The sequence below is a fragment of the Cupressus sempervirens genome, chromosome 3, assembly GCF_028749045.1.
Source record: "Cupressus sempervirens isolate cs-2001-9-10 chromosome 3, ASM2874904v1, whole genome shotgun sequence".
NCBI classification, from domain to species: domain Eukaryota; kingdom Viridiplantae; phylum Streptophyta; class Pinopsida; order Cupressales; family Cupressaceae; genus Cupressus; species Cupressus sempervirens.
In genome coordinates, this window is record NC_143120.1 from 189,566,507 (window position 1) to 189,592,032 (window position 25,526).

The 25,526-nt window shown below is 36.7% G+C and overlaps 1 protein-coding gene across 2 annotated transcripts in view; it reads right to left on the reverse strand.

Moving 5' to 3' along the window:
- Window positions 1–25,526, reverse strand: part of GPS1 (geranyl diphosphate synthase 1) — a 185,285-nt gene that overhangs the window by 54,412 nt on the left and 105,347 nt on the right. For both annotated transcript variants that reach the window (XM_089818979.1, XM_089818980.1), the window contains exon 11: window positions 4,444–4,533. In XM_089818979.1, coding sequence (XP_089675105.1) covers window positions 4,444–4,533 — 90 coding nt within the window. The remainder of the gene's footprint in view (window positions 1–4,443; window positions 4,534–25,526) is intronic.

The following is a 25,526-nucleotide window of genomic DNA, read 5'->3' on the forward strand; positions in this document are numbered from 1 at the left end:
GTCATTTATGGTAATAATGAAGAGGCTAATTATTATCTTTTATTTTACAAAAGGCATCCTTTTACTCTCAATGCTTCCATTTTGAGCTTTGCTTTGCTCTAGTTTTGTGGCTTGGTGAATACGTCGGTTATTGTTGTTTTGTGCTTAACGCTGCTCTATTCCTAGGTTTAGGGTTTGGAATCCATGGGTAGAGATAGGTTGCGGTTTGAGACTAGTAAGATTGATGATGTTTAAAAAAATTACCATTATGTTGTGTTTGTTTGCAATGAGGGTGGGATAATTCAATTCATCGAGAACATGATGGGTCATGACAAGAATTTGTCTCGCTAGTTTGTGTCCTCTTGGAATGAAAGGAGGGTGAGACTATCAATGGCATCATGTTCGAAGTTAACAAGGAGGTTATTGCTAAAGCCACAAGCTTATCCACGTAGGCAAAGAATGGAAAAAAAAATAGTCAAACACCTAACTTAGCCAATTTGAAACAGTTTTCTAACCCAACAAGCAACAAGTTAAGCACCTCGAAGACTACAATTGGGAGAAGTTGCTAGATATTTTGTCACAGGTTGCTATTCTCACGAAGTACCTTACTTTGGAAGGTTGATTTGGTGTTTTTTTACTTTTATCATCTTTCTTTTCTAAGCCACCTCCGCAACCATGACCTCATCTCCATCCCCTTTTACATGTTGCATGCCATGTAGAGTAATGTGAAAGAGATCATAGAGGCTAAAAATAATAATATAAATTATGATATTTTGCACAAGGGTCTGATTTACGCCTCTACAAGTTTCACCTTGCACTATGCCCTCCCAAAAATGCCATTGCTCAACTGTTGCACCTTCCCCCTCCTTGTAGACCCATTTTTTCCCTAAAGTCAGTATTCTACCTCCTATGGGCCCTAGTAGAAAGAGAAGTGTCAAAAATCCTTTCAAGATTAAAGGTCCAAAGTATGTTTCTCACACTACTTAGTTAGCTAACTTGTTGAGAAAGATAAAATCTAACCCTAGCCCTAACGCCAAACCACACAAAAAGCCAAAACCAATACCTACTCGGTAGACTCGGAGGTTGAGATTACAGAGGAAGATAAGGATTGCTTGCCATCCCTAGGATAGGTGAGGATGTATGTAGCTTCCCAAACTATTCCTAGGATCGCCAACCATCCCCTTAATAATTAGTCATCGTCAACTATTTATCATTCATCAATACTAGATAAAGAAAATTGACTTCACATGCCAACAACAACCACTCCCCAACTTGCACTATACAAGGGAACAAAATGAAACTTTCTTAGTTTTTGTAATTTTGTATGGTAATTATAACTGAAACTTGCAGCCTTGGGTATTTTGTTGTATTTCGTAACTATTTTTTAATATCACATGCATATTCACAATGAATAATGAAAGCAATTAAGTTTTGACATTTCCTAATTTGTTTGACTCTGATGTGAAGTCTCATTCCAAAACAAATGTTATGTAGTATAAATCTTAATGTATATAATGAATACTTTGTCAATGTTATCATATGAATATTTGAAAGATCCCTATAAATTAAAAATTTTCCTTGTTTTTTATATAGTTGTCCCCTATTGTCCCCAAAAATGGTGCAAGACAAAGGATCACAGCAACTCGTCTCTCCATCCCTAGTCATCCATGTTGCAATGTTTCCATATCCAAGTTGTCTTGCTCTGTAGTTGATATTGACTTTCTAGGATTGTGTCAGCCCGATCAAAGGGGTATTTTGATGTGACCACTGAGATCAGATGGTTTTGTGGAATCACATGACACTTTCAAATGTTATCTCTAGCTTCTAAAGGTCTCCACGATTCTTAGAGGGAGTGGTTTTTAAATAAGTCAATTGGTATGGTCAAATTATCTTCTTTCATCATCAATATTTCTCCTACAAAGTCATTTTTTATTCCTATGCATTCTGACTAATGCCACTACCTGGGCGTAATAATAAGCTCTATTTAATTAATTGGAAAGAGAATGAAATTATAAATAATGAGATGCTATAAAGTAAAATAAATTACTTTTCGAAGCTATAAAGCTTAACAAATTAATAATGTGATTTATAATGGAGTTTCCCCAAAGTTCCCTAGAAAGTTTATAAAGGGGGGTTGAGATATTATTTTGTATCATACATATCATGCAGTTTGTCCTGTTTCCTGCTTTTGTATCCCTTGTGGTTCTCGAGAAAAACCTGGTTCACCTCGGCCTCTAGAATACAAAAAACTAATTGGGTAGATCAGCTTCTGTGATGAAAAGTTCCCCATAGCTGGTGTTTGGCAGATTTACTCGGATTTTGCAACTAGATTCAACTATTGAGGTTTGGAAATTTGTGGTGTCCCTTACAGAGAGAAATATCAGTGATTTAAATTGATGGGTTTGGCAAGCAGCAAATAGAAGTTGCAAATTATGCAGTTTGTAATATTTCCTGCTTTTGTAACCCTTGAGAGTCTGGAGATAAACTTGGTTCACCTCAGCCTCTGGAATACAAAAAGCCTATAAGGAAGATCAGCTTCTGTGGTAAAAGATTCCCCCTAGCTCGTGATGGCAGAGTCACTCAAGATTTTGCAACTAGATTCAACAATTGAGGTTTGTAAATTTGAGGTGTCTCCTCAATAGACAAATTTCAACAATTTTAAATTGATGGGTTTGGCAAGCAGGAAATGGAAGTTACTTTAATTATCTACATATAAGCTAATGTTTGGGCTACCATAGATCTAGATGCTCATTGTCCACAAACCACCCTACACTAGGAACATTGGTGAATAAACATGAAACCAAGAAGTTAGTTGCAAGCCTATATGAAAGCTCATCCACTATTGAAGTTCATCCCCTTCATTTTGAGACACTAACAAGCATTGTGACCAAACTTTTGGCACCTAAAACACTTGAGATGGGTCAAACTTTCAAAGCTTTCAGTTGCTTCTCATCAAAAAAAGAATTTGTATCCTAATGATCTGCTTTCTAACCATTCCCAAGTTCTCTCTTCCCACTTTTTTTTGTCTTCACAATGAGGACTGTGCTCTAACTACAATCCAATTTGATTGAAGTAGCTTCTTCCTAGATAAAATCATCCCAAATTTTCTCAAAATGGGAAGCTTCTCACAAGCACAAACACCCAGAACAAACAGTTGCTAAGAGGGAAAGAGCTCAATTAAGGGTGTGGGTATCAACTCTGCAGGCTAATTGTGAAGTTCGACAACTTCATCAAGTAGGCGCCAATCATGTTTGTGTCAGTCATGCATGCAGCACTATGTATGTTTTCCAACATCTTATAGAAGATGTCCACACTCTGATAAAGAGTGGTCGAGGTATCATGCATCTCCTTTGCCAATTCCCTTTAAACAATATAAGGAATCAATGCAATGGCCTTCCTCTTGTTATGTCCAAACAAAAGACAAGATAAAGGTTTCGACAAAGGCCCAAAGATCAACTTCTTCCAATAGCATCTGAAACTTGTACTTCCAAGGAGCCAAATTTGATGCACCCTCTAGACAGTCACATTGAGACCAAGATTAGTCATAACAGTAACTAAAGCGCACTGAAACTGAACAAATCAGCTGAAATTAAATCAAATCGACAACCTCTCACAGGTGCAGATCATCACTCCGAACACCAGAACAAATAGGGCATGACAAACTTCCATCACTGAAATCAAAACACTAAAATTTTCCTATAACTCTCCATCACAGGTAAAAACGAATTCCATTCACAAACATGGAAAATCACCAAACAGTGCTCTGAAACCATGTAACTTTCAGTGAATGATATGCAACTTCTGCACCCTAAGGTATAAACAAAGTTCATTTGTCATTGCCTTCAATCAAACACATAGTTGAAGTTTGAAATAATAAGCTGAAATCAGAATAAGTCTGCAAATCTAGAAAAAGAATATTATTACTCTCAAAATCTGAGCATAGAAAATAGTGATGCCACGGATTTATGAGTAAACCATTAGCCACAAAGCAACTTGTTTAGGCACCATTATCCCAGCGTAATTGTGGAAAATAAAACTACAGTCCCCTAAAAGGTATGGGGGCAAGAAGGAGAAATATGAATTTGATACAGCACTAATTTTTGTATCCTTACAACAAAACAAGCATTTTATGGAGGAAACTATGTAAAATAACAATTTGACACATCCAGAAAATTTTGGGCTGCATTATATTAAATGACTTGAAAAACAATTTGTGAGACATGCCCAATATTCTCTTAAGAAACAAGTATGCTCTATGATATTAGTCAACATCCTTGAATACACTTATAAAATCATGGATTGAACTCGGTGTTTGAAGTTTGAATAATTTCACACTTTGGTCCTTCGACTCATTAACACTATCACGTCAAAGATCTTATGTAATACAAACAAATATTTGTTAATGGAGATAACAATATTAGAAAAGGAATTATCCTATGTGTGATAACAAAAAGAGAGAGAGACCTGTCGTATGTCGGATAAAGGACCCTTGCCAAGGGAAGCAGTTGTGCCAGTGTAGTCAAGAACATCATCAACCAACTGATATGCTAATCCCTGGAAAAGAATAGGACAATCCCCAAGGTCACGCATAAAAGAAATTGTGCAAATCAAAGCATAAAAAAACAAGAAACTGAAATCACAGAAGATGCTTAGGCTGCCAATACATATACAGTTTACAATTGTCAAAAGGTTTTAAATTTTAACTATCAAAGACATTTGAAAAATATGATGCCATTACCACATAGTAAATCATTAGAAGTATGGTGTATATTGTTACATCCCAATTTTCGACCCAATTTAAAATGTTCATATAGCCGTTGAGGTTCATATGAAGTCAGTTGACAATTAAATTTGTTATAATCCTGTGAAATGGTAAGATGGTTAGTCATTATAATTTCATATGAAGATAACATGCTAGTTAATTATTTATCATGAATTCATGGAATTGAAAAGGCAGTTAGTGTTATGATTAATTATGATTAATAACTTGTTACGGTAATATGATTTCACTGCGGAGAATTTCCTTGTAGGAAGCAGGTCAAGGGAGTGAAAGCATTATCAAAAAAGAATTGGGCACAGAAGCATCACCATCACTAGACAAATGGGTATGAATCGTGAATCACCATGGTTGAGGATCTAGCGACTGCATAACAAGATACACACATTAAACACGCATGAGCTATTAAATAAACATTTAAAATATTAATCATTTTAACTTAATTAATGCGTACCTCAAATGGTTTTTGGTTGACTTTTCCAACACATCATTTTAATACATATTTATGTATGTACACATAGATATAAATTAAAGATGACACCGTAGTATTATTTTATACAAGATTTTATCTATTTAATACATACATTTAAATGCATTTACAAGAAGATAAAATAAATCTTCTAAGATGAAACATGTATTTAGATATACATATTTATAGGGTACGACCTTGGATAAACATTTCATATGTGCTATATTAATAAAATATATTTACGTGCACGTAAATAAATATATTTATATTATTCTTTTGATTTGTAACCTTTCAAATTCTTTTTCTTATTTATTCATTTCTTTACTTGAAACCGAAATGCACATTTGGCATATTATATTGGCGTTCAAGAGTCAATCTCTTCTTTATAAGTTACGGCTTCTTGGAAGCCAAAGAGACTTTGAAAACTTCTTATATTATGAAGCCGAAAAAGAGACCATTAACATATGCATATCACCCGACTTATTTTTATTGCACCCGAATTCCTTTCCATGCCATCTGACTTCTTCTTTTTAGCACCTGTCTTCTTTCTATACTACGGATACCTCTACAAATATTGTACGATATCCTTGCAATTTGCCATTGTTAATCAATGCGTATTCATTCGACGATTTGTCAGTAATAATTTACTGAAGACGTGACTGTTAATCACACCGGAATTTGCACTTCTTCCGTGAAGGATGGAGCTGATTGATAGCGTCCAGCAAGACACCATTCTATTTCCAGATTTTACCAGGTTATGTGGTGTTCATATTCCAAGCATTGCAATATATTTTATTATCAAATATTGTTGCATTCCAATTTACTATGGCAATAAGATACAGTCTTGTATCATGATACAAATCATCTTGCTTAATATCATCAGTTAGACCTTCTCTAAGATAGAGTTGTTCATGATAAATAAAAGCCAAGTATCCATGAAATGCTATCATATTTCATTTGTGCTACTAAAAGTCAGAATCAAATGATATTTATTATGCTAGTCTTAAGATTATATTCTCAGGTCATAGAAATGTGATTTGCTGAAGAACATGTAACATTCTTATATCAGTTGAGGATCAACAAAAAGAGCTGGTTGCTCTAAGATTCAAACAACTAGGACTCACCTAGTTGTATAGCCAAGGAAAAGGATGAAGAGGTGAGAGAATGGAATCTGCAATAACATGAAACAGAATCAAATGTGACCTAACAATGTTTATCATTTTTAAAAGGAATCATTTAATAACTCATGCATGGTCATGTTTATCGTTTTCTCCTGTTGTCAAGTCGAGTGCTGTGATTAAAAACTAGGATGCTCAGTGGCTGACAAGGTGTTTCACGTCTATGTTTACCGTACTGGGTAAAGAAATCAATGCATACAAACAATGGATCAGAATAGCAGAACTTCTTATATTATTCGCATAGGCCAAAGGATTACATACAAATGATTTTGATGATTTACAATGACCCAAGAGGGTGTATAAATACTTTCTGAAGAACCTTACCGAAGGGGTCCGTCGGCTACATAACAATTACTGAAGGGCCCATCGACTACATAACAAAAACCTTCCCGAAGGGAACCCTCGGCTACACAATATCTACCGACAACATACATCCTGTCGGCTACACAATATTTACCTACGACATCATCCCCCCAAAAGAAGAAGTCATCTCTAGACGACAATTACAAAATATCTGAGACAATTAACAAACAAAATACATTAACTGACTAACTACAACAAGATAAATCTACTTCTGTCACACCACTTTCACATTTGTCCCATGCCTGCACCAAACCACGTTGCATCTATAGCCTCTGCTAACACAATACTGTCTCCTTAGTTGACCTTGATAGCCACTCGTGCCGCTTTCCCTGTTTCCAACTCCTGGGTACCCTGAGCCAAGTGTCGTTGTACTGCCTCCAACTGGATGATCAGCTCCTTCCGAGCTCTCTATGCATCCACCATGACAGCCTCATGTCCAACACTTACTCCAAGTGCCTTTGGTACACAAACACTCCATGCCTGCAGCAGCTCCAAGTCTTCATCAACTGGTCACACTTCCCACGACAGATTAACCGCAACGACTGGGGGTCTAGGGGGCATTGCCCCCAGCGGGATCAAGGGGCAGCGCCCCTGCGGGGTGTGCTCCTTGTCCAAATTAGCACTTCCGAAGCCACAGCAAACACCATTTTTGTCATTTTCTTCCGATTCCACACGTTTGCTGGCAGCTACTTGTGTTTCCTACCTATTTATATCTTTCCCTTCCCCTCAGCATCATACATTATTCATTTTGAACATCTTTGAGTTGACGTCGTTTTTTTTTTTTTCGCTCCTTCACTTCTGACTACTTCCTTCTGCCTTCACTCCTGGCAAGATGCCTAATTGCAACAATTTACTAACCTCCACTGGAACATCAGCCACAAGAATTCATTCCACTGAAGAATAAAACACCCCAGCCGAAATCATAAACACCTTTGCCGAGATAGCACCATCTGCAGATGGACATAGCAAAAGGTCGTATGGTCACTATGTAACAAGAGGGCCGGCAAGCAAACTTAGAAACAACCCGTAGAAGATACAACATTAGCATCCACAGAAGAGTGTTAAGTGACGAAGGAACCAAAAGTTGCTTGCATGCTATCGCAGTATGGGTGCGGAATAACAACAAGGTCCGCAGAACATAAGCAAGCTACGGGGATTAAGACAGTCCACGGAGGAGCAAATAAAGCCGTGGAATGAAGTGCAAATAAGAGACAAAAGCGAGAGGAGCTTCCGCATGAGTCAACAAACGTTCGCGGAGAGTGAAAAGGTAAGACCAGAGTAACGAGAATCGCCCAAAAATCGCCTGAAGCGGCGATTCAGCGATTAGATTCAGCGATGGCGATTTTTTTGGAGTCGGAAATTGCCATCGCCAATTTCATCAGGTGAATCGCCGATTCAGGCGATTCATCCAAAAAATCGCATGAATCGCCTGAAAAAATCGGCATGAATCGCCCACGGCCAATAAAGTATAGACTTGTAAAATTTTAAAAAATTGCTTATTTTTTTTACTTTGTTTTTGACCTATTCTCTTTGTTATAACCCTAAAGGGCCTTCTATTTGTTTAACATGAGTAGAAGAGAGGAAAACACAAAATCATTATGATGATTTGATTTCTATTTACTTCAACTAGCCTACAATTTACATTTTAGATAACATAGTTACATATGTGATGGGATTTATGTTCCATGTTTATGTATGTTAAGTTTTAACTTCTATTTGATGATGTTATAGTGTGTTTAAGTTATATTCAATAAAGGGTGCATGAAATAAGTTTTAAATTGTTAAAATCTTTAAATTTAAAGGTTTTTTTCAAATTTGCCAATTCATTGCCGATTCATTGCCGATTCACGATTCGATTCGGCCTTGCCGATTCCGATCCGATTCCGATTCTTGTTACTTTGGGTAAGACACGGAAGAACACAGTCCGCGGGATGGTAGACCGTCCACAGAAGAAAGCAAAAGAGTTACACGGAAGCAAGACACCCGCGGGAAAAGGGGGGTCCGCAGAACCACCCGTGGAAAGTTGCCCGCGGGACAAACTGCCCGCGGAGCAACAGTCCACATGTGTTCCCACAAGCAGACTTCCACCCTTGCCATTCCTTTTTTCTCTTTCTTTTTTTTTTCTCTCTTTTTTTTTTTTTAAAAACAAAAAAAACAAACTGCTCAATTTTCCCTCCCAACCTCGCCAACTTGCGACGATGAGGGAGACGAATGGGCTTGGTCATTCTGCAATGACAACGAGCTCTTCCTTGCATGGTACATCTTCAGCTTCGACCTATTGACTGTTGGAGGCACTTCTTGCCCGTCCAAGGTCCACAATTTTATTGCTCCATTGTCACCTACCTCCCGAATCTGGTATGGTCCAACCCATCTAACCTTAAACTTTCCTAGTTTAATTTCATTCTGACCGTCGTACTTGAGTACCAACTGCCCCGACTGAAACCTATTGAGTTTGAGATGCTTATCATGCCATGCTTTACGTCTGTTTTTTGTCACCTCTATGGCCCACTGCGCCTATGGTTGTCACTCATCTAGATTATTTCCTTGCTATCGGCTCCTTTCAATTAATTTTATGGTACGGTGTATTCTTTTCTTTCTGTGTGGTCCATTCACCATGTACCAGACAGTGGGATCTTTCTTTTTTCTGGGTTTGAACTGTATGTTCTTCCTCTCAGCTTCAGTTGTAACCACCTTTCCTTCTTCTACTTCTCTGTATTCCTTCAAACATTCATTTTTCTCTGTTTTCTCACCTTCGTCGACCCTTAACATATTACAACTCGAAAACAGTTTGTAGTCTTCTATCTGCCAGTGGAAAAGGCCATTCACCGAGTCTAGGTCATCGTCATTCGATCCTCCTCCTAATCTCAATACTCCTTCGTCCAGTTCCATTCTCCTCTTTCCTTCATCGTCACTTTCGCCTTCACCTTCTGAATCTAACGATGCTGCCTCCTCACCTACCATTTGTGTGTGAAGGTCAATTATGAATCTTTTGCCTCCGCACTCCATTGATAGGGTATTTCGTTTTCAATCATGTTTTACTTTTGCTTGCACCAACCAATTCCATTCCAGAATAGCATCATATCCTTTTCTTTTCAATGAAATGACCACGAAGTCCAATAAAAATGGTTGCGTTCCAATAGTTACCGGTTGCGCCCTCAAGATTCCCAACGGTTTGATCCCATGTTGGTCTGCCATGAGCAACTGGAATGTAGGTGGCCACAATGTTGGCTTTCCCAACTTCTTCCAAGTATCCTCCGGTAACACATTCACGCCGAACCCTCTGTCAACAATTGTGTCTGTCAGAACATTTCCCAAAATCCCCATCTCGACGACTATCGGATGCCTTCTCATTGTGAGTGTCAGAAGCATTGGGTCTATTGTCGTCATTCCACTACTGTCCCTTCCTATTTCCTCCGTTGCTTTCGGAAGCGATGTAGAATTCAGAATGGTCGTCCATAACTAGGGCATTGTGAGGTCACTTAATTTGATCGGGACTTCCATTTGCATCACCTACTTTATTATGTTTTGCTCGGCACAATTCCTTGTTGAGGTGTCAGTGGTGTCATTCAACTGAGATGTCTCCGCCTGTGATGCCTTTTCAATTTTCGCCCGTGCTTCCCCCAATTTTCTCTTTTCTTCTACCGGGTCCAAGTACACCTTTGCTTGACTCTATGTAATTGCCAGAACCTCCTCTTTGTTTGTTCTGACAGTGATCAAATTTACTCCGGATTTTGGGCACTTGGCATCTTCATGGTCGTCGGGCCCGCACCATCTGCATAATAGTTTCGATGTGTTTGCCATTGTACAATCCCGCGCAAAATAACCCCACAAATTACATGCTCAACATTGAACAATCGGCTGTCCGTTTGCATCATACTGGATTCGACTTCGGTTGCCATTGTTATTGTTATTGTTGGCATTGTTATTGTTGGCATTGTTATTGTTGTTTTGCCCTCTGCTATTATTCCTATACCCACCCGACGTGGCACCATCAATGTTTGCATTTTCATTCCCTCTTAACATGGAAGCTGCCTGTGCCAGAAACACCTGTTGAGGTCCTTTGGTTTTCATGTTGAAGGGACATTATTTTGTGGAATGTCCCATGATCTAGCAAATCTCGCAAAATTGGTTCTTTGGACAGGATTCTTTAGTATGACCTTTCGTCTTACATTCCGTGCACCACAGCTCGCTTCCCTTTGTCTCCTTCTGCATGTTTTTAAATTCTTTCATCATACGGATCATGTCCTTCTGTAGGGCACGAACCTTCTTGCTACTATTTTCATCATCATTGCTATCCTCTCTCGAGGATGTGTCGTCATCTGAGTCGAAGGAACTATTCTTCTTCTTCTTTTTCATCCTCTGCTCGCTTTCCAAGTTCATCGCTCTATTGTATGCTTCTGTGTATGACAATGATAGCACAATTTTCATCTTCTTCCGCAACTTCGGGCATAGGCTTTCCACGAACCATCTTTTTTGCAGTCCGTCTGCCAGCTTATTTTCCATTTTACTTATCAAATCTTTTAATTTCCTAGCATAGACGCAGACAGTTTCATTCTTCCCTTGCTTCGTATTGTATATCTTTGCGACAATGTCGTCGTCGTCGCAGAGTAGTTGAAATTCAGCCGTAAACTCCTTGAGGTTATCCCAAGTGGTTAAGTTCTGGAGATCTACATCGGCAAACCAATCAATTGCAACACCCCATAGGGCTGCCGGAAACTGCCGCACCCATTCATTTGTATCTGTTATGTCATTTTCCCTCCAAATCATTTCGCATGTTTTACAGTGTCGGATCGAATCGGCCATACCATCACCATCGAATTTCGGCAACTTTTCTTTTGGTCCTGCCATCATTACTGGATTTTGTGCATGGGCATTGTTCAGTCCTGCAACACTGGTGCTGTTCACTCCCACACCGGCGGTCTATACTCCCACACCAACGGTTTGCACTCCCACAGCGACGGACTGTTTTCCCACACCGGCAGACTGTTCTCCCACACTGGCGGTCTCAACAACTACGAATGTTGGTGAAGAAGAATCTTTTGAAGTTGTCCCTTCCAGAAGTGTATCCCAAATGAAGAGTTCACTCCATGCTCTTGCTCCCTCGACACTCCGAGCCGTGCAAGTCAATTCTCTTCTGTCTGGATTCTCTTCCCTCGGCGAATACAAATTCAAAAACTCCTCCCTTGCTTCTTCCACCAACTCCATCCGCTGTTGAGTCTCCTCTAACAATTCCTCTGTGCTTCTGTGGCCGTTGGCAATCTTCTAAAGCCTCCTTCTGCGTTCGGCTTGCTGTGCCAGAATTAAATTTTCTTGCGCAGTACGGATTCCATCTTTTCCCTTGACCTTATTTCAATCCTTGTTAAGCTGATTTGGCATTAATCTTCATTCCTCCCACCTTTCAGGTTCATAGGGCAACGGTGCCAACTGTTTACCGTACTGGGTAAAGAAATCAATGCATACATACAATGGATCAAAATAGCAGAACTTCTTATATTATTCGCATAGGCCAAAGGATTACATACAAATGATTATGATGATTTACAATGACCCAAGAGGGTGTATAAATACTTTCCAAAAAACCTTCCCAAAGGGGTCCGTCGGCTACATGACAATTACCGAAGGGCCCGTCGGCTACATAACAAGAACCTTCCCGAAGGGACCCATCGGCTACACAATATCTATCAACGATATACATCCTGTCAGCTACACAATATTTACCTACGACAATCTATTCCGGGTAGGGAAGGTCTTTCTAGTTAAAGAAAGTGTGGGGATAAGTTTAAGGTCTATGGTCAGGTGGTTAAGCCCCTAACAATGTTTCCCCTCCCCACGAGAAGTTAGGACATGCATCAAATAAAGATAAATTGAGCATTCAAACATTTATTGGTAACAGGTGTTTTAGTTTTATAATATTTATACAAGTAGAAGATATGATGGATTAATTTACATCATTGAATTCGGTTATTCCCTTGATGAAAGCAACCTTTCTCGTCAATGTAATTGGTAACCATTTAGACCAGCTGAGCTTCCAACTGAATTATGGAATATATCTATTGGATTGTTATTTCAGTCTTTCATTTATAAGAATAATGCTTATGAGCATATCTTCTAATCTTATGTTATTGCCACAGTTAACGAAAGGAAGAAAAAAATGATACAGTGGTATCTGATGTCCAAAATGATATAGTGGTATCTAATGCCCTAAGTGATAAAGTGGTATTGATGCCCTAAATGATACAATGGTATTTGATGCCCTAAATGATCTAATGGTAATTGATGCCCTAATTGATACAATGGTATCTAATGCCCTAAATTATCCAATAATAATCGATGCCCTAATTGATACAGTGGTATGTGATGCCCTAATTGATATAGTGGTATTTGATGGTAATCGTCATTTGATACTAAGTGGTATTTGTGGACTAACCTGGGTATTTGAAGGAGCATCCTTAGATTGATTTCGACTTCGAATTCCATGGTATGTAGATTTTAATTTCCATAGTAAATTCATTGATGGTGTTTTCAATTCTTATTTATGAAGCTATGTTTAACTGTTTGTAACCATTAATCTTATTCACATTAACGTAACTAATATAACTGTCTTCCTATGAAAATGAAGTAATAATTGTATTTATTTAATATGTTAGTTGTTAATTAAGACCCGAGAAAAAGTGGTTGTTACATATATGATATTATGAATCCATATTTTCACTTAAGGGGCTGAAAATTTAGAAATAATGAAAAATGTAATCGTTAGTATTCTAATGTTTTGCAATCTTCGATATAAGCTGCCACCAAAAGTTGTTTTACTTGATAGTTATATGATACAGCCAAAAATTGTCAAGCAAGTATACATTACCCAGTAAGCAACTAAATAATACTATATATAGATGAACAATAGAAACAACTGGTTGAGCAAAAACTAGTTATATCTTCAAAATTTTGACATTGTCTAGGTACAAGCATTTAGAGAATATTAGAAAATATTATGAAAAATGCAAAATATAACTCATGCTCAGTTATTCATTCAAAAGCGTATATTTTATCTTTCAAATGGGATAGGTTCAAACTAAGTTGCCGGTTCGGATTCTGGTGAGTTCGAGATTCGGCTTTGAAATTCATCCAAATATTTTTTGGGTTGGGTTTGGATTTGTTTTGGGTTCGTTTGTATGAAAACATATCTTTTTAAAATGTGTCTATGCGTGTGTGCATGCGTGCGTGCATGCGTGGGTGTGGATGGGTGTGCGTGTGAGAGAGAGGGTGTGTGTGTGTGTGTGTGTCTATGTGTATGTGTGTCTCTGTGTCCAAGAAAAAGTCCATAAACCACTTTGCTAATAGTAAAGCAAGTGTGTGTGTGTGTGTGTTTGTTTCTGTGTCTGTGTGCATGCGTGCCTGCATGTGTGAGTGTGTGTGAGTGTGAGTGTGAGTGTGAGTGTGTGTGTGTGTGTGTGTGTGTGTGTGTGTGAGAGAGAGAGAGAGACAGAGACAGAGAGAGAGTGTGTGTGTTCAAGAAAAAGTCCATAAACCACATTGCTAATAGTAAAGCAACATAGGAAAATACACCACCATATCTACATTTCAATATAATAGGATACTAATTGCATTATTTAGCCATACATACAACATCATACACTTGCTTGGTCGCATGCATGGGACATATTTCCATATCAAGGGACAGTTTGAAAATGAAAGGAATCATCAAAAGAAAAGTGTGATTATCTGATTTTTTTTATATTGGTTAGAGGATTTCTAACCAGGCTAGATCAAAAGTTGAGATTCAGATTTGAAGCCCTGGATTCAAAGAATATATCATAGTTTTTTAAAGAAATTCCTCTAAAATCGTCAATTTGGAGTTCAGCAATTGTCAATTTGAATTTCCTCTATAAGCAGGTTTTCATTTTCATTCACAAATGCATAAATGACATATAAACCATATTTTTTGGCCTTTTGCTGATCACTTTTAGGGTTGGGAGGATCGAATAAACCAAATTAGGCAAAAAAACACTTTAAAAAGGTAAAAACAATTTTTTTGAGATCAAATTCAGCTCGGGTTTGGTTGTTGGGCAGTAAACTCTTCAAAATTTACTCTGAATTCTGCCCAGATTCCTCTGACAGAAATTGCAGCGAATCTGTGGCTCTTTAGGAGAATTTGGCAAGAATTTCACAAGGACCAGACTTTGAGGGTTGCTCGAGAGCATCCGGTAACTTAGGGTTGAAATGATAAATAATTGGAGATTATGGACTGCTGTACTTATGCCCAGGGATATGTTATGTTACACATTACAAATGTACAAATAATGAACTTTGAATTAAATATGTTTATTTCTGCATGTGGCATAACCCAACAAAAGATGCCAAGTGCAACTCTTGGGTGAGTCTGACATAAGGGACACCCCTTGATTGTAGCATTTAAGACAAAAGGTCACCCACAAGGAAACAATTTAAACCTATCACAAAAACAATATACTCTCTCTAACCATATCTTCATCTAGACTTATGAACTGCAAGGATAATCATCTAGTTTCGTTTTTTTACGTGCAATGGCATAAAGAATTCATAATATCCAATCTTAATCATTATTAGTGTTAATAAATTCAAATTTCTTGCTGTCATCAACATTGACCAAATCTATTGAATTTCATCAATTAAGAGGCATTAATGCAATAAGAAAGCTACCTAACCATCAAATAAAAAATCATACTTACACTACACTGAAGGTACAAAGAATACAAAACTATTGAAATATGGCATAAAAGCTACTTCACAAAAAAGTAGAAATATGTTTTTACATACATAGACCGAACTTTATCCACAGTTTGTTCATGCATTCAATATCAATGCATAATAAGAACTTAAAATTTTGAATACAAGAAAATACACAATAGAAACCATTGTTCAATACAAGTCAAATTTTAAAGACTTAAATACTAAGTTACTCGTTCAAGTATGGGGACGGATTCAGATATGAGAACCTGGTTCATGGATTCGTGAATTTTTTCCCCATTGTGGTTTGTATGGGTTCTTGTGTGTGTGTACAAAAAAAAACACATAATTATAAAAATAAATCATTTCATAGTATGAACCTATGAAGCTTGAACATTGATCAATGCCAAATGTCATGAATCAATGATAAACATTAAAACTTAAAATACTTGATTGTTGATCAATGCTCACGATTCTAAACAAAATCATTATATTGAATTACTCAATTACAAAATGAAAATTCAAAATATAGTTCATTAAAGTTTGAAACATGATTCAATGATCATGAATCATGGAAGTGTTTGTTTTGTTAATAACTAAGTTAAGGTACAAACAAAATTTCAAAACAATATCAACCTCCTGAAAATTTATGGTTACAAAATGGAAAATATACTTAGCCCTAATTGCATTTTAAAGAAACCATATTCTCCTTGTGCTTCAACATGAAAAACATAGAAGCAAATTATGTTGATGAGCTTAATAGGCAAAAATATCAGCATTTTGAAATATATAAGAGCAATATATATGATGAAAGATACATTTATATTGACAAAATGTTGGAAGAAAAATCTCTATCTTTCTAGCTTTATTCTCTTTTCTTGAACAAGTATTATTAGATTGTTCAACTTGGTACTTTTTCACATACTCCATATACTAAAACAAAAAATGAAGAATCCTGTAACTTGCTTCTCCTTCGGCCATGGGCCCCTAGGGTCCACATAGGATTCCCTCGAGCCTGCACAAGATCCCCCCTAGTCTGTGTTGGATTTGTCTGGGGTCTGTGTTTGGGCTTGTGGATTCGCCCGGATCTACACCACTACAGATTCGGACAAACCCATTGGTCTGAACACCAACCCTAGACAAATCTAGCATAAACCAGTTTGTGAATCCTAACTAGATTCACACGTGGACCTAGTTCAAGGGTCCAAGGTGCGAATATGGTAACATAGCTTAAATACAAACATACGTGTCTCTCTTTTAAAAAATGAAAGGCTGAGTAGAAGCACTAATAGATGATTTAAGTGAATAAGCTTACGGATCCAGATGGAACCACAGGTTTGAACATGAACCCTAAACAAATCCAACACGACCCGGTCCATCTATTCGAACCCGATTTGCACACGGACCCAGTTCGAGGGTCCAAGGTGCAAATCCAATAACGTAGCTTAAATACAAATGTTTATGTCTCTCTTCTCAAAAATGAAAGGCTGAGTAGAATCACAAATAGATGATTTAAGTGATTAAGATGAATGTTTATCATATATAGAGATTATTCGAATATTTTTAACATCTTGCTATATTTAGCTTGTTCTTCTACAACCGTAGATAATGGTCATCTAGTCCTTCTTATTAGTTTGCTTATTCAATTCTTTATTTAGATATTTTTATTTAGACAACTATCATTTTAGTATATGTAAATTCTATTTAAGAGTTCATTGTTAATAGAGTAATTATTTCGTTTCTAAGAATTTCATGGTATCAAAGCATGGAAACTTTTCTAAGCAAATTTCTTTGTGGTTAAAATTTGAACTTTATTTTTATCACCATATCTTTGCAGTATGTCTATAAAGTCGATTAGGATTTGCTGCAAAACCTGTAGGCATCTAAATTGTGAATTAAACTCACACGAGTTTTTAACTAAATATTCACTTCTTTTTTTGTGCCTATTTTGGCATTGTTTGAGTGTCGGTATCCTTTTTCAGAAGTGTCACTATTTTCCTTTTTGGTTGTTTTTTTGCAAGGCCCACACCAACCTTATTCAACCTAAAACCTCAAAGTTTTGTCTATTTCAGCATTTCTAAACTTGCTACCGCATCCGTGAAAAAAATCTTGTTTTTGGCAGCATTTGGCTTTTGAAGTTCACACTATTATTAGCATTTGTAAACTCTATTTAAGAGTTCATTGTTAATACAATAATTATTCTGATTTTAACAATTTCAGAGATGGTATATGCCTATGTCACTTTGCAATTTATAATCAACAACAACAAAACATTTCATCATACTTCACAGTTGCATCTAGAAATATATATATGATAAAAGATACCATAGTAATTTTGCCCCTACTATTCTATGGTGGACAGAAGAGGCTTGATTAGAGAGCGACATGTTTTGATCAATGGAAGTTGAGTAGTCATTGTCCATCCCTCCGTGTCCTATGGTCGAGTTGACATCGATCAATGGAAGCTAAGCAAGAAAGTCTGAGGCAAGACAATGAACTAATTGCTAGGGGCATAAAGGCATTAAAGTCAGAGAATTGAGGGAGATCCTATTACATCCCAATTTTTGACCTGGCTTGAAATATAGACGTTGAAGTTCACATGAAGTCAGTTGGTAGTTTAATTTGATATAATCTGGCGAAATGGTAAGATAGTTAGTCGTTAGGATTTCAAGTGAAGATGACATGTAGTTATTCGTTAATCACAAATTCATAGAATTTTAAATGATGTGATTATTTATAATTTATAATTTAATTATAGAGGAATTCCTTGCAGGGAGCTTGTCAAAGGGGTGGAAGCATTGTCAGAAAAGAATTAAGCAGAGCATCACCATCCCTGGGCAGACGGGTAAAAGACCTAGCCAGAATACATCTGCAGGACTCGCATGAGTTATTTAATAATTTAATTAATAAATTAAGTTTAAATATAACACGTACCTTAAAGGATTTTTTATTTTTCATCATATTATTTTAATAATAATTTATATACGTGCATTTAATAAATAAAATGATTTTTGGTACCATTATAATTTAATAATTAATAAAATAATTGTTGCTTGTTCTTATAAGTTTTAATAACATTAGAATTATAATAAAATTATTATAATTCTCAAAGTAGTACTTTCCAACTCTATTCTCCCAATTTAATATTATTTGTTTTTAAATGATAACACTTGACATTATTGATCGATTTAAACATTTGGCAATTTGAGTTTTAATCTTTCCAACTTCTTTTTCTTATTTTTAAATTTGAATTTTTGTGATGTATCTGTATAGTCATCTTGGGAATTCGAAGGGTTTTCTTTATAAATCAATGGGAGCTGGAAAGTCATTGTTCGTCTCTTATGGAAGTCGTGGAATATGATCTTGTAACCGAAGGAAGCCAAAAGGTCTAGCCATAACTTTAATATAAAACCATCAATGTAACTTGGCATAAAAAGGGGGGGTAATCGGCTTTCTTTCATAAATGAACTTTCATCGATTTCCTTGCTAGTAATATTCTGTAGATTTTTTTTAATAACTTTCCTCTTTGGTAAAAGATAATATATGTTAGCTTTGTCGTATCTGGCACCCATGTTCGATTCCATATTTCCTTTGTTTAACTTTTCCTTACGAATACATCCCTGCTCTGCTATGGTGTTAATAGCACCCAGTCTGTATTTATTTTGTATTCTGACCCAAGAGCAGCCGTAGATAGTTCAGAAGGAGACAATTGGAAATAAGATAAAGCACTTCGATTGCAGAACTGTGGGTGTGTCACGTAAGGAGACATGCTTATTTCTTCCATTCTTGCTATTCTTAACAGAGCCAACTGTGAGTTATTTTTAAAAGTACCATGTTCCAGATTTTGTTTTAAGCATGCCACCTTCAATATGTTTCAGACCAGTTAAAGACTTCTTAGAGTCAGTATCTACATTTTTTTTTGTGCCATGTAATTAGGTAGGAACCTGAGTTAGATTCAATCTCCCTGTCCAATAAATGTTTTGAATTAGTCGTATGTCTCAAAGAATAGATTGCAACCAGGATTAATAATCTTTATGAATAACCTCTCAATTTCTTCATAAAACCTTTATTTCTATTCTTTTCAAAATAAATTTTTATGACTGATAACTATAATAAGAGCACCAAGAGATCACCCAGCTAAATGCCTGATTGAGGTGATGAAGGTGTGAGTTATGCAAATAAAATTCCAAACTCAAGTTGTGCATGAGAAATCCTATAATCAAATTGTGCGTATGAATTCCTTGTTTCATCTGATTTGTAAATAATAGTTGAAGCCATATGCTATAGAACAATTTTAATCATGAAAGATCAAACCGACTGCCATAATGATTTGAGTTTGAATCAATTTATATTTATAACAGAAGATGTCATAAGGCAGTAAATCGTACTTGGATGGCCTTTCCTTCATAGGCAAATTCAACATTCAAATTTGAATTAATGATTGATACTGAGATAAGTCAATGGAATAGAGTACCAATGTAAATCACCAGGCTAAGAGTCAGATTAGGGTGAATAGGTACATGTCATATCAGTAAAGACTAAATGTTCAGGCACCAAGGAATCACTGGCCTTATGGCCTGATTATGGTGAGGAGGTGTAGATGAACCTATTAAAAAGAAATACAAGAATATTGACATTTTGAGAACTCTTAAGAACATAATCATAGAATATGAAATGATGGATGAATAAATGAAGGAGTTGTCTGCTCTGAAAATCCCGAGTACCTGGGACTCACCCGACTGTGAAGTCAAGTAGAGGGGTGATGAATCCTCAATATTATGAATCAGTATTAGTTATGACATTTCAATATGTATCAGTTATGACATTAATATGAAATAATAGCTCATACATATTCCTGTTATGGTGATCTCCTGCTGCCAAGTCATATGTCGTGTTATATATCATGATGTCCAGTGGTTGGTAAGATGTTTCCTGTCAATTCCGGGTAGGGAGGGCCTTTCTCAATGGAGATCGTGTGGGGATTTGTTGTGGTCCGAGGTTGGGTGGTTAAGCCCCTAACAATGTTTCACCTCTCTCAAGATGTCGGATAGGCGTCAGATAGAGATAAGCTATGCATTCCTATGTTTATTGGAAACAAGTATTATCATTATTATTTATGAAGAGGTAAGATTAAATTGAGTGGATTTCATTCTTACTGTATTTACATCTAGATCTAAGAGATAGATTCATGGATTGTTTTTCATTTAAATGAATATCGATTATAAGCATATTTCTAACCTTGAGTTACTGTCACAGTTAAGTAGTCAGAAGGAAAAGAGATCTGAAGCCCTAAATTAAATCCGTCGTCATAGAAGCCCTAAATTGAATCCATGGTCGCGGAAACCCTAAGTGGTAGAGCGGTATCAAGAGCCCTAAATGAACTAAGGGTAATTGATGCCCTAATTGATACAAATATTTGCGATGCCCTAATTTAAATTATAGTGGTATTTAGTTGTAATCATCATATGATTTTTGAGATAGCAGTTTTTAGATGTTAGTCGACTTGTGAAAATTGTTATAGTGTATTTGTGGACCAACCCGGGTGGTTGCAGAAGCATACTTTGATGATTTTCAGTCTCAATTTTCCGAGGTATGTGATTTCAATTTCTGAAGTAATTTCATTTAATGATATTTCAAGTATTTAGTTAAGAAAAAATTTGTTCAACCGATTTTTAACAGTAAATCCTCTTCACACAAACATGAATGATTTAATTGCCTCCCTGTGAAATCGAAGTTATAACTGTATTCATTGAGTATTTTTGAATGTTAAATTAGACCAAGGACAAATCCGGTTGTTACAAATCCTAGCATAAGTAGTTGTTTCTAGTGGTCGAGAAGGGGGCATGGGGTTGGGCATGGGAACAAATAAGGAGGTATCGGGATAGCTCTCTCTCTCTATTCTAGGTAAAACAAATCATGAGTGGGTTAAATATAATGGATATCCAACCAAGGCATTATTTGGCTTGATCTAGCCTAACATTTACCTGCCAGAGCAAAAGCACTTGGGAGAGGTATCGAGATAGCTCTCTCTCTATTCCAGGTAAAACAAATCGTTAGTGTGTTAAATATAATGGATATCCAACCAAGCCATTATTTGGCTTGATCTAACCTAACATTTACCTACCAGAGCGAAAGCACCTAGGTCAATATCAGTTCAACCCACTCAAGTTCCAAGAGAAAGTTCCCATTCGCAAGACTCTCTCCTTGCTTCAATTTGATCATTCTAGCATATGTTGGGATTGTCCAGTTATTTGCCAACAGTTCCCTTCATGATATGTATAGAAAGAGATCACTTGCCTTGCTCAATTTATTTTGTATAGAGAATTGATAGATCAAGAGAATTTTGTATTACTCAATGCAATTTTGCGGCAATCAATTACAAACATGCAACATATTCATCATTGAACAAGCTCCCTTAGTCGATCATGTGAATGTTTGGTCCTTGACTTACTTTAGGACGACTAAATGTGGAAATGACATCCTTTAAGACTATTGGTAGAAAGAGAGAAGTGGCATTGACCCTGGCAGCCCTACCCCTACTATTTCAAGGGTAAGGGGTCGGTTTAGGTAGGATGCCCCTACTATTCTATGGGCAATCTTGTCTATATCATAGTGGATCCATTATTACACTTCACTATCTGCTCCAATGTGTTGACTTGCCAAATAATAGTTTAGGGCTATCACTCCATAACATCACACGAGCAGGAGTCTACGTCATCAAGGTTGGGTGGGAAGGAAAAATTGAGCGCAGTGATATAGACAAATAGCTTTTTGTAGCCTAAAGAAACAATAGGGTAGGGGAATAAGGAGAATGGAAAGTGTGCATACCAATAAACAGACACCTTTCCCATCTCTAGACACAATACAAAGGAAAAAGCCTAAAAGAGGTCAGAATGCAAAGATTAGATTCAACATACTCACTCATGGGTATAAAGAGATATGTTCCCGAGGCAAGAGAGGAAGCATAATTTACTTTGGTCATAACCCCCATCCCACAATCAACCACTTTTGGAGCAGCCTTTGTTAGCCCACCCACATGTCCTCTCTATCTTAAGACATGAATTGTTTCAATCTGCCTTTAAAGTTTAGGATTCCCAACAAACAAAATTCATGAGAATTGACATAAGCAGTTCGCTATCCCAGTGCCCTAAAGCAGCCCATTTACAAGAAATTGCCCACTTAATTGAAGGTATCGATTGGCCACATCAATGATATCTTCCCCCATGCCCCATGAAGTTCATTGAAAGGAACAACAATCCTAAGCGTTTTCGTTGCAATGGGCGGCAACTTTATTTACTCCCCCATCACTTGGTTGCTAATATAGTTGAGATGGATGCGAGGTGACAGAAGCCTGCCAGAGAGAAGTTAATAAACAAAATCGCCAAGCAAGCACACTAAACTCTGAATAGCTCACCCTAGGAGCAGAGAAAACAATCAGACTTCTTCTACTTGATCGAAGCTCCAACCATGAAAAGGGGATCAGAGGAACATCCCTAACCCAACCCAACAGAGGAGGCACACAACCCTTCTCAATTCACTCTAGTGAATCTCCAATGCCCCTAAAATCAATAAAAGCAACACAGGAAGCCACTTCCACTAGGATATGAACTAGCGACTTCTATTGAGGAATCACTAAACTAGCATGCTCATCAACATTTGAACACATAATGAAAACAATTCTAGCAGCCACGAAGAAACATATTGGATTGCCTATCCTAAAGTTGTTCTTTCAAACTAGGTTTGTTTGCTGAACAGTGAGAGGATTGAAAATTGTGTCACGCATCAAGTAGGGGCCCCCTTTCAGGTTATTGCGAGTTCATTGTCATTTTCTTTGTCAAGTTTTGTGCTTCTACGGCAATCATTGTTGACTTTTCAAGGTCTCTGCACCAAGTTGTTCAAGTAGGCATCCTATTCGAACTCTATATAGTAAGTAGACCCTTGAGAAAGGACATATCATATACTCTAGTCCATATAAATAAGCTTTGGGCCCTATTATAGCTACCCTTCCCTTGATTAACCTAACCCTATGTTATATATCTAGAAATTGAGTCCCTAGATAGAGAAATGATTGTCCTTGACCTACAATGATAGATTTGGACCCAACAGAGTATGTTAAATAAAGCAAGTGATGGTCCAAACCATAGTCATAGGACTCCTTAACTTGGTGAGCCCTCATCTAATAATATCCAAATGAGGTCAGTAGACTTGTAAGCCAAGTCCCTGATGAATATGGTCAAATACACTGAGTTTGTAAAACTTGACAATTTTTAATTATACCATAAAATGTTGTTTCCTTCAACTCAAATTGACTTTTGTAGTCATTTGATCAAAATTTAGGCCTCTATATATGATCAAAGAAGCTTCTAAATGGTAATTGTATCATGTCTTTGAACCTAATATATTAGAGTGATGGTAAATAGAATTCCCCAACTCGAACTCGGCAAGGCTGACCTGACTCATGACTCAGCTACAACTCAACAACGAATTGGCAAAATGAAAAAAACCTTGAAATTATATACTATTATAATTACATATCTATGAAATTATATATCATATTTCATGACTCAGGCCGAGTTATAAAAACTCGGCCAGGTATGCTCAGGTGAACAAACTTGACTTCCCACACAACTCACAACAAATCATGGAACTCTGATGGTAAAAGCTTTAAATTCTTTACAAAATTCTATATTTCATCGTTTTCCAAATTTAGAAGTCTGAGTGCCTAATCCAACTAAGGTCCAAATTCAACTCATTTCCTAGAGGATTAAAGTAGAAACAGATTTACAGTAGCACAAGTTGTCAAACCAAGACATCAATAACAAGCTTATTACTTTATTCATGTTCAAACTTGAAACCCATCCTTGAAAGAGAAAAGGACATGACGATGTGCAGATTGTAAGTTGCGATTGTGACTTTAAGTGCTTTGGGTTTTGGAATCATGTTTGTTTTACATGTATTGAGTATTACAATAATAGATAGTTTCTATTATCTCTATTTAGTATCTAATGGTTATCTATTGTAATCCTCTGTAAATATTAGAATGTTTCTAATATTTAGTTTTTTGTTTCTAGAATAGAATGTTTCTATTCTTTATGATTGTTTATTAAGGAAACATCGTTCAGACTCTTGTATAAATTGATCTCTTGATCACTGTTAATAACAAGCAAATATTTTCCAATTACTTCGTAATATGGTATCAGAGCCAAGACTCAATTTTTTTTTTAAATAATTATAATTTCTTGGTTGAAATTATCTACCTTTTATTTTTGAAATTATTTACATGCATATTTGCTTCTAACTCTCTCTATAATTTGACTAGGGTTTCCGCTCTAAGAGATCTAAATCCGTCAACTTCTAGTTCAATTCTGCAACCCATTTTTGTCCAAATCTGTCTCTTTTTCTGCACATTTCTGCCATTTTTTGTCATTTTTATGCAGGAGGGTCGTTTTTGTTCAAAACCCTAAGTTTTGGGTTTGGAAAAAAAAACTAACACTAGATTCTCGGTGGGTTTTTCGAGAGCTCAACTAGGTTGTCGTCAAATTTTTCTAGGTGCCTCAATTTTTGTGCCTTGATTTTCAAGCCAGCTGATCCAAAAACCAATATCATTTTTTTGGGGTTTTTCGAGCTCTCTTCTGGGTCTCCCTTCAAATTTTATGGGTCTCTACTTTTTGAGGGTTGTATGTACTTGCATGTGCTACTTTACCGTGCAAAGTCTCATGTTTTGCCTCACTTAAATAATTCTAATGGACTTCCATTTTTTTTTGTGTTTCTATAAATTTTCCCTTAAAATTTTCTGATTCTATAATTCGCAAAGTTGTGTGGGATTCCTTTGTGGGTTTATAACTTTGTCCTCAAAAATTATCTGTTGAGTTTTATCGTTTTTCCTAAAATCAACGTAGCTCTGTAATGTTGGGTTTTGATTGATTTTTCACCACAAAAATCGTATTGGGTTTTGATTGATTTTTCACCTCAAAAATCATGGCTTTTTGCAGTTTATTTTGGAGCATTATGCTCATCTACAAAGTTTTGGAGCATTATCCAAAGTACAATCAGCAGT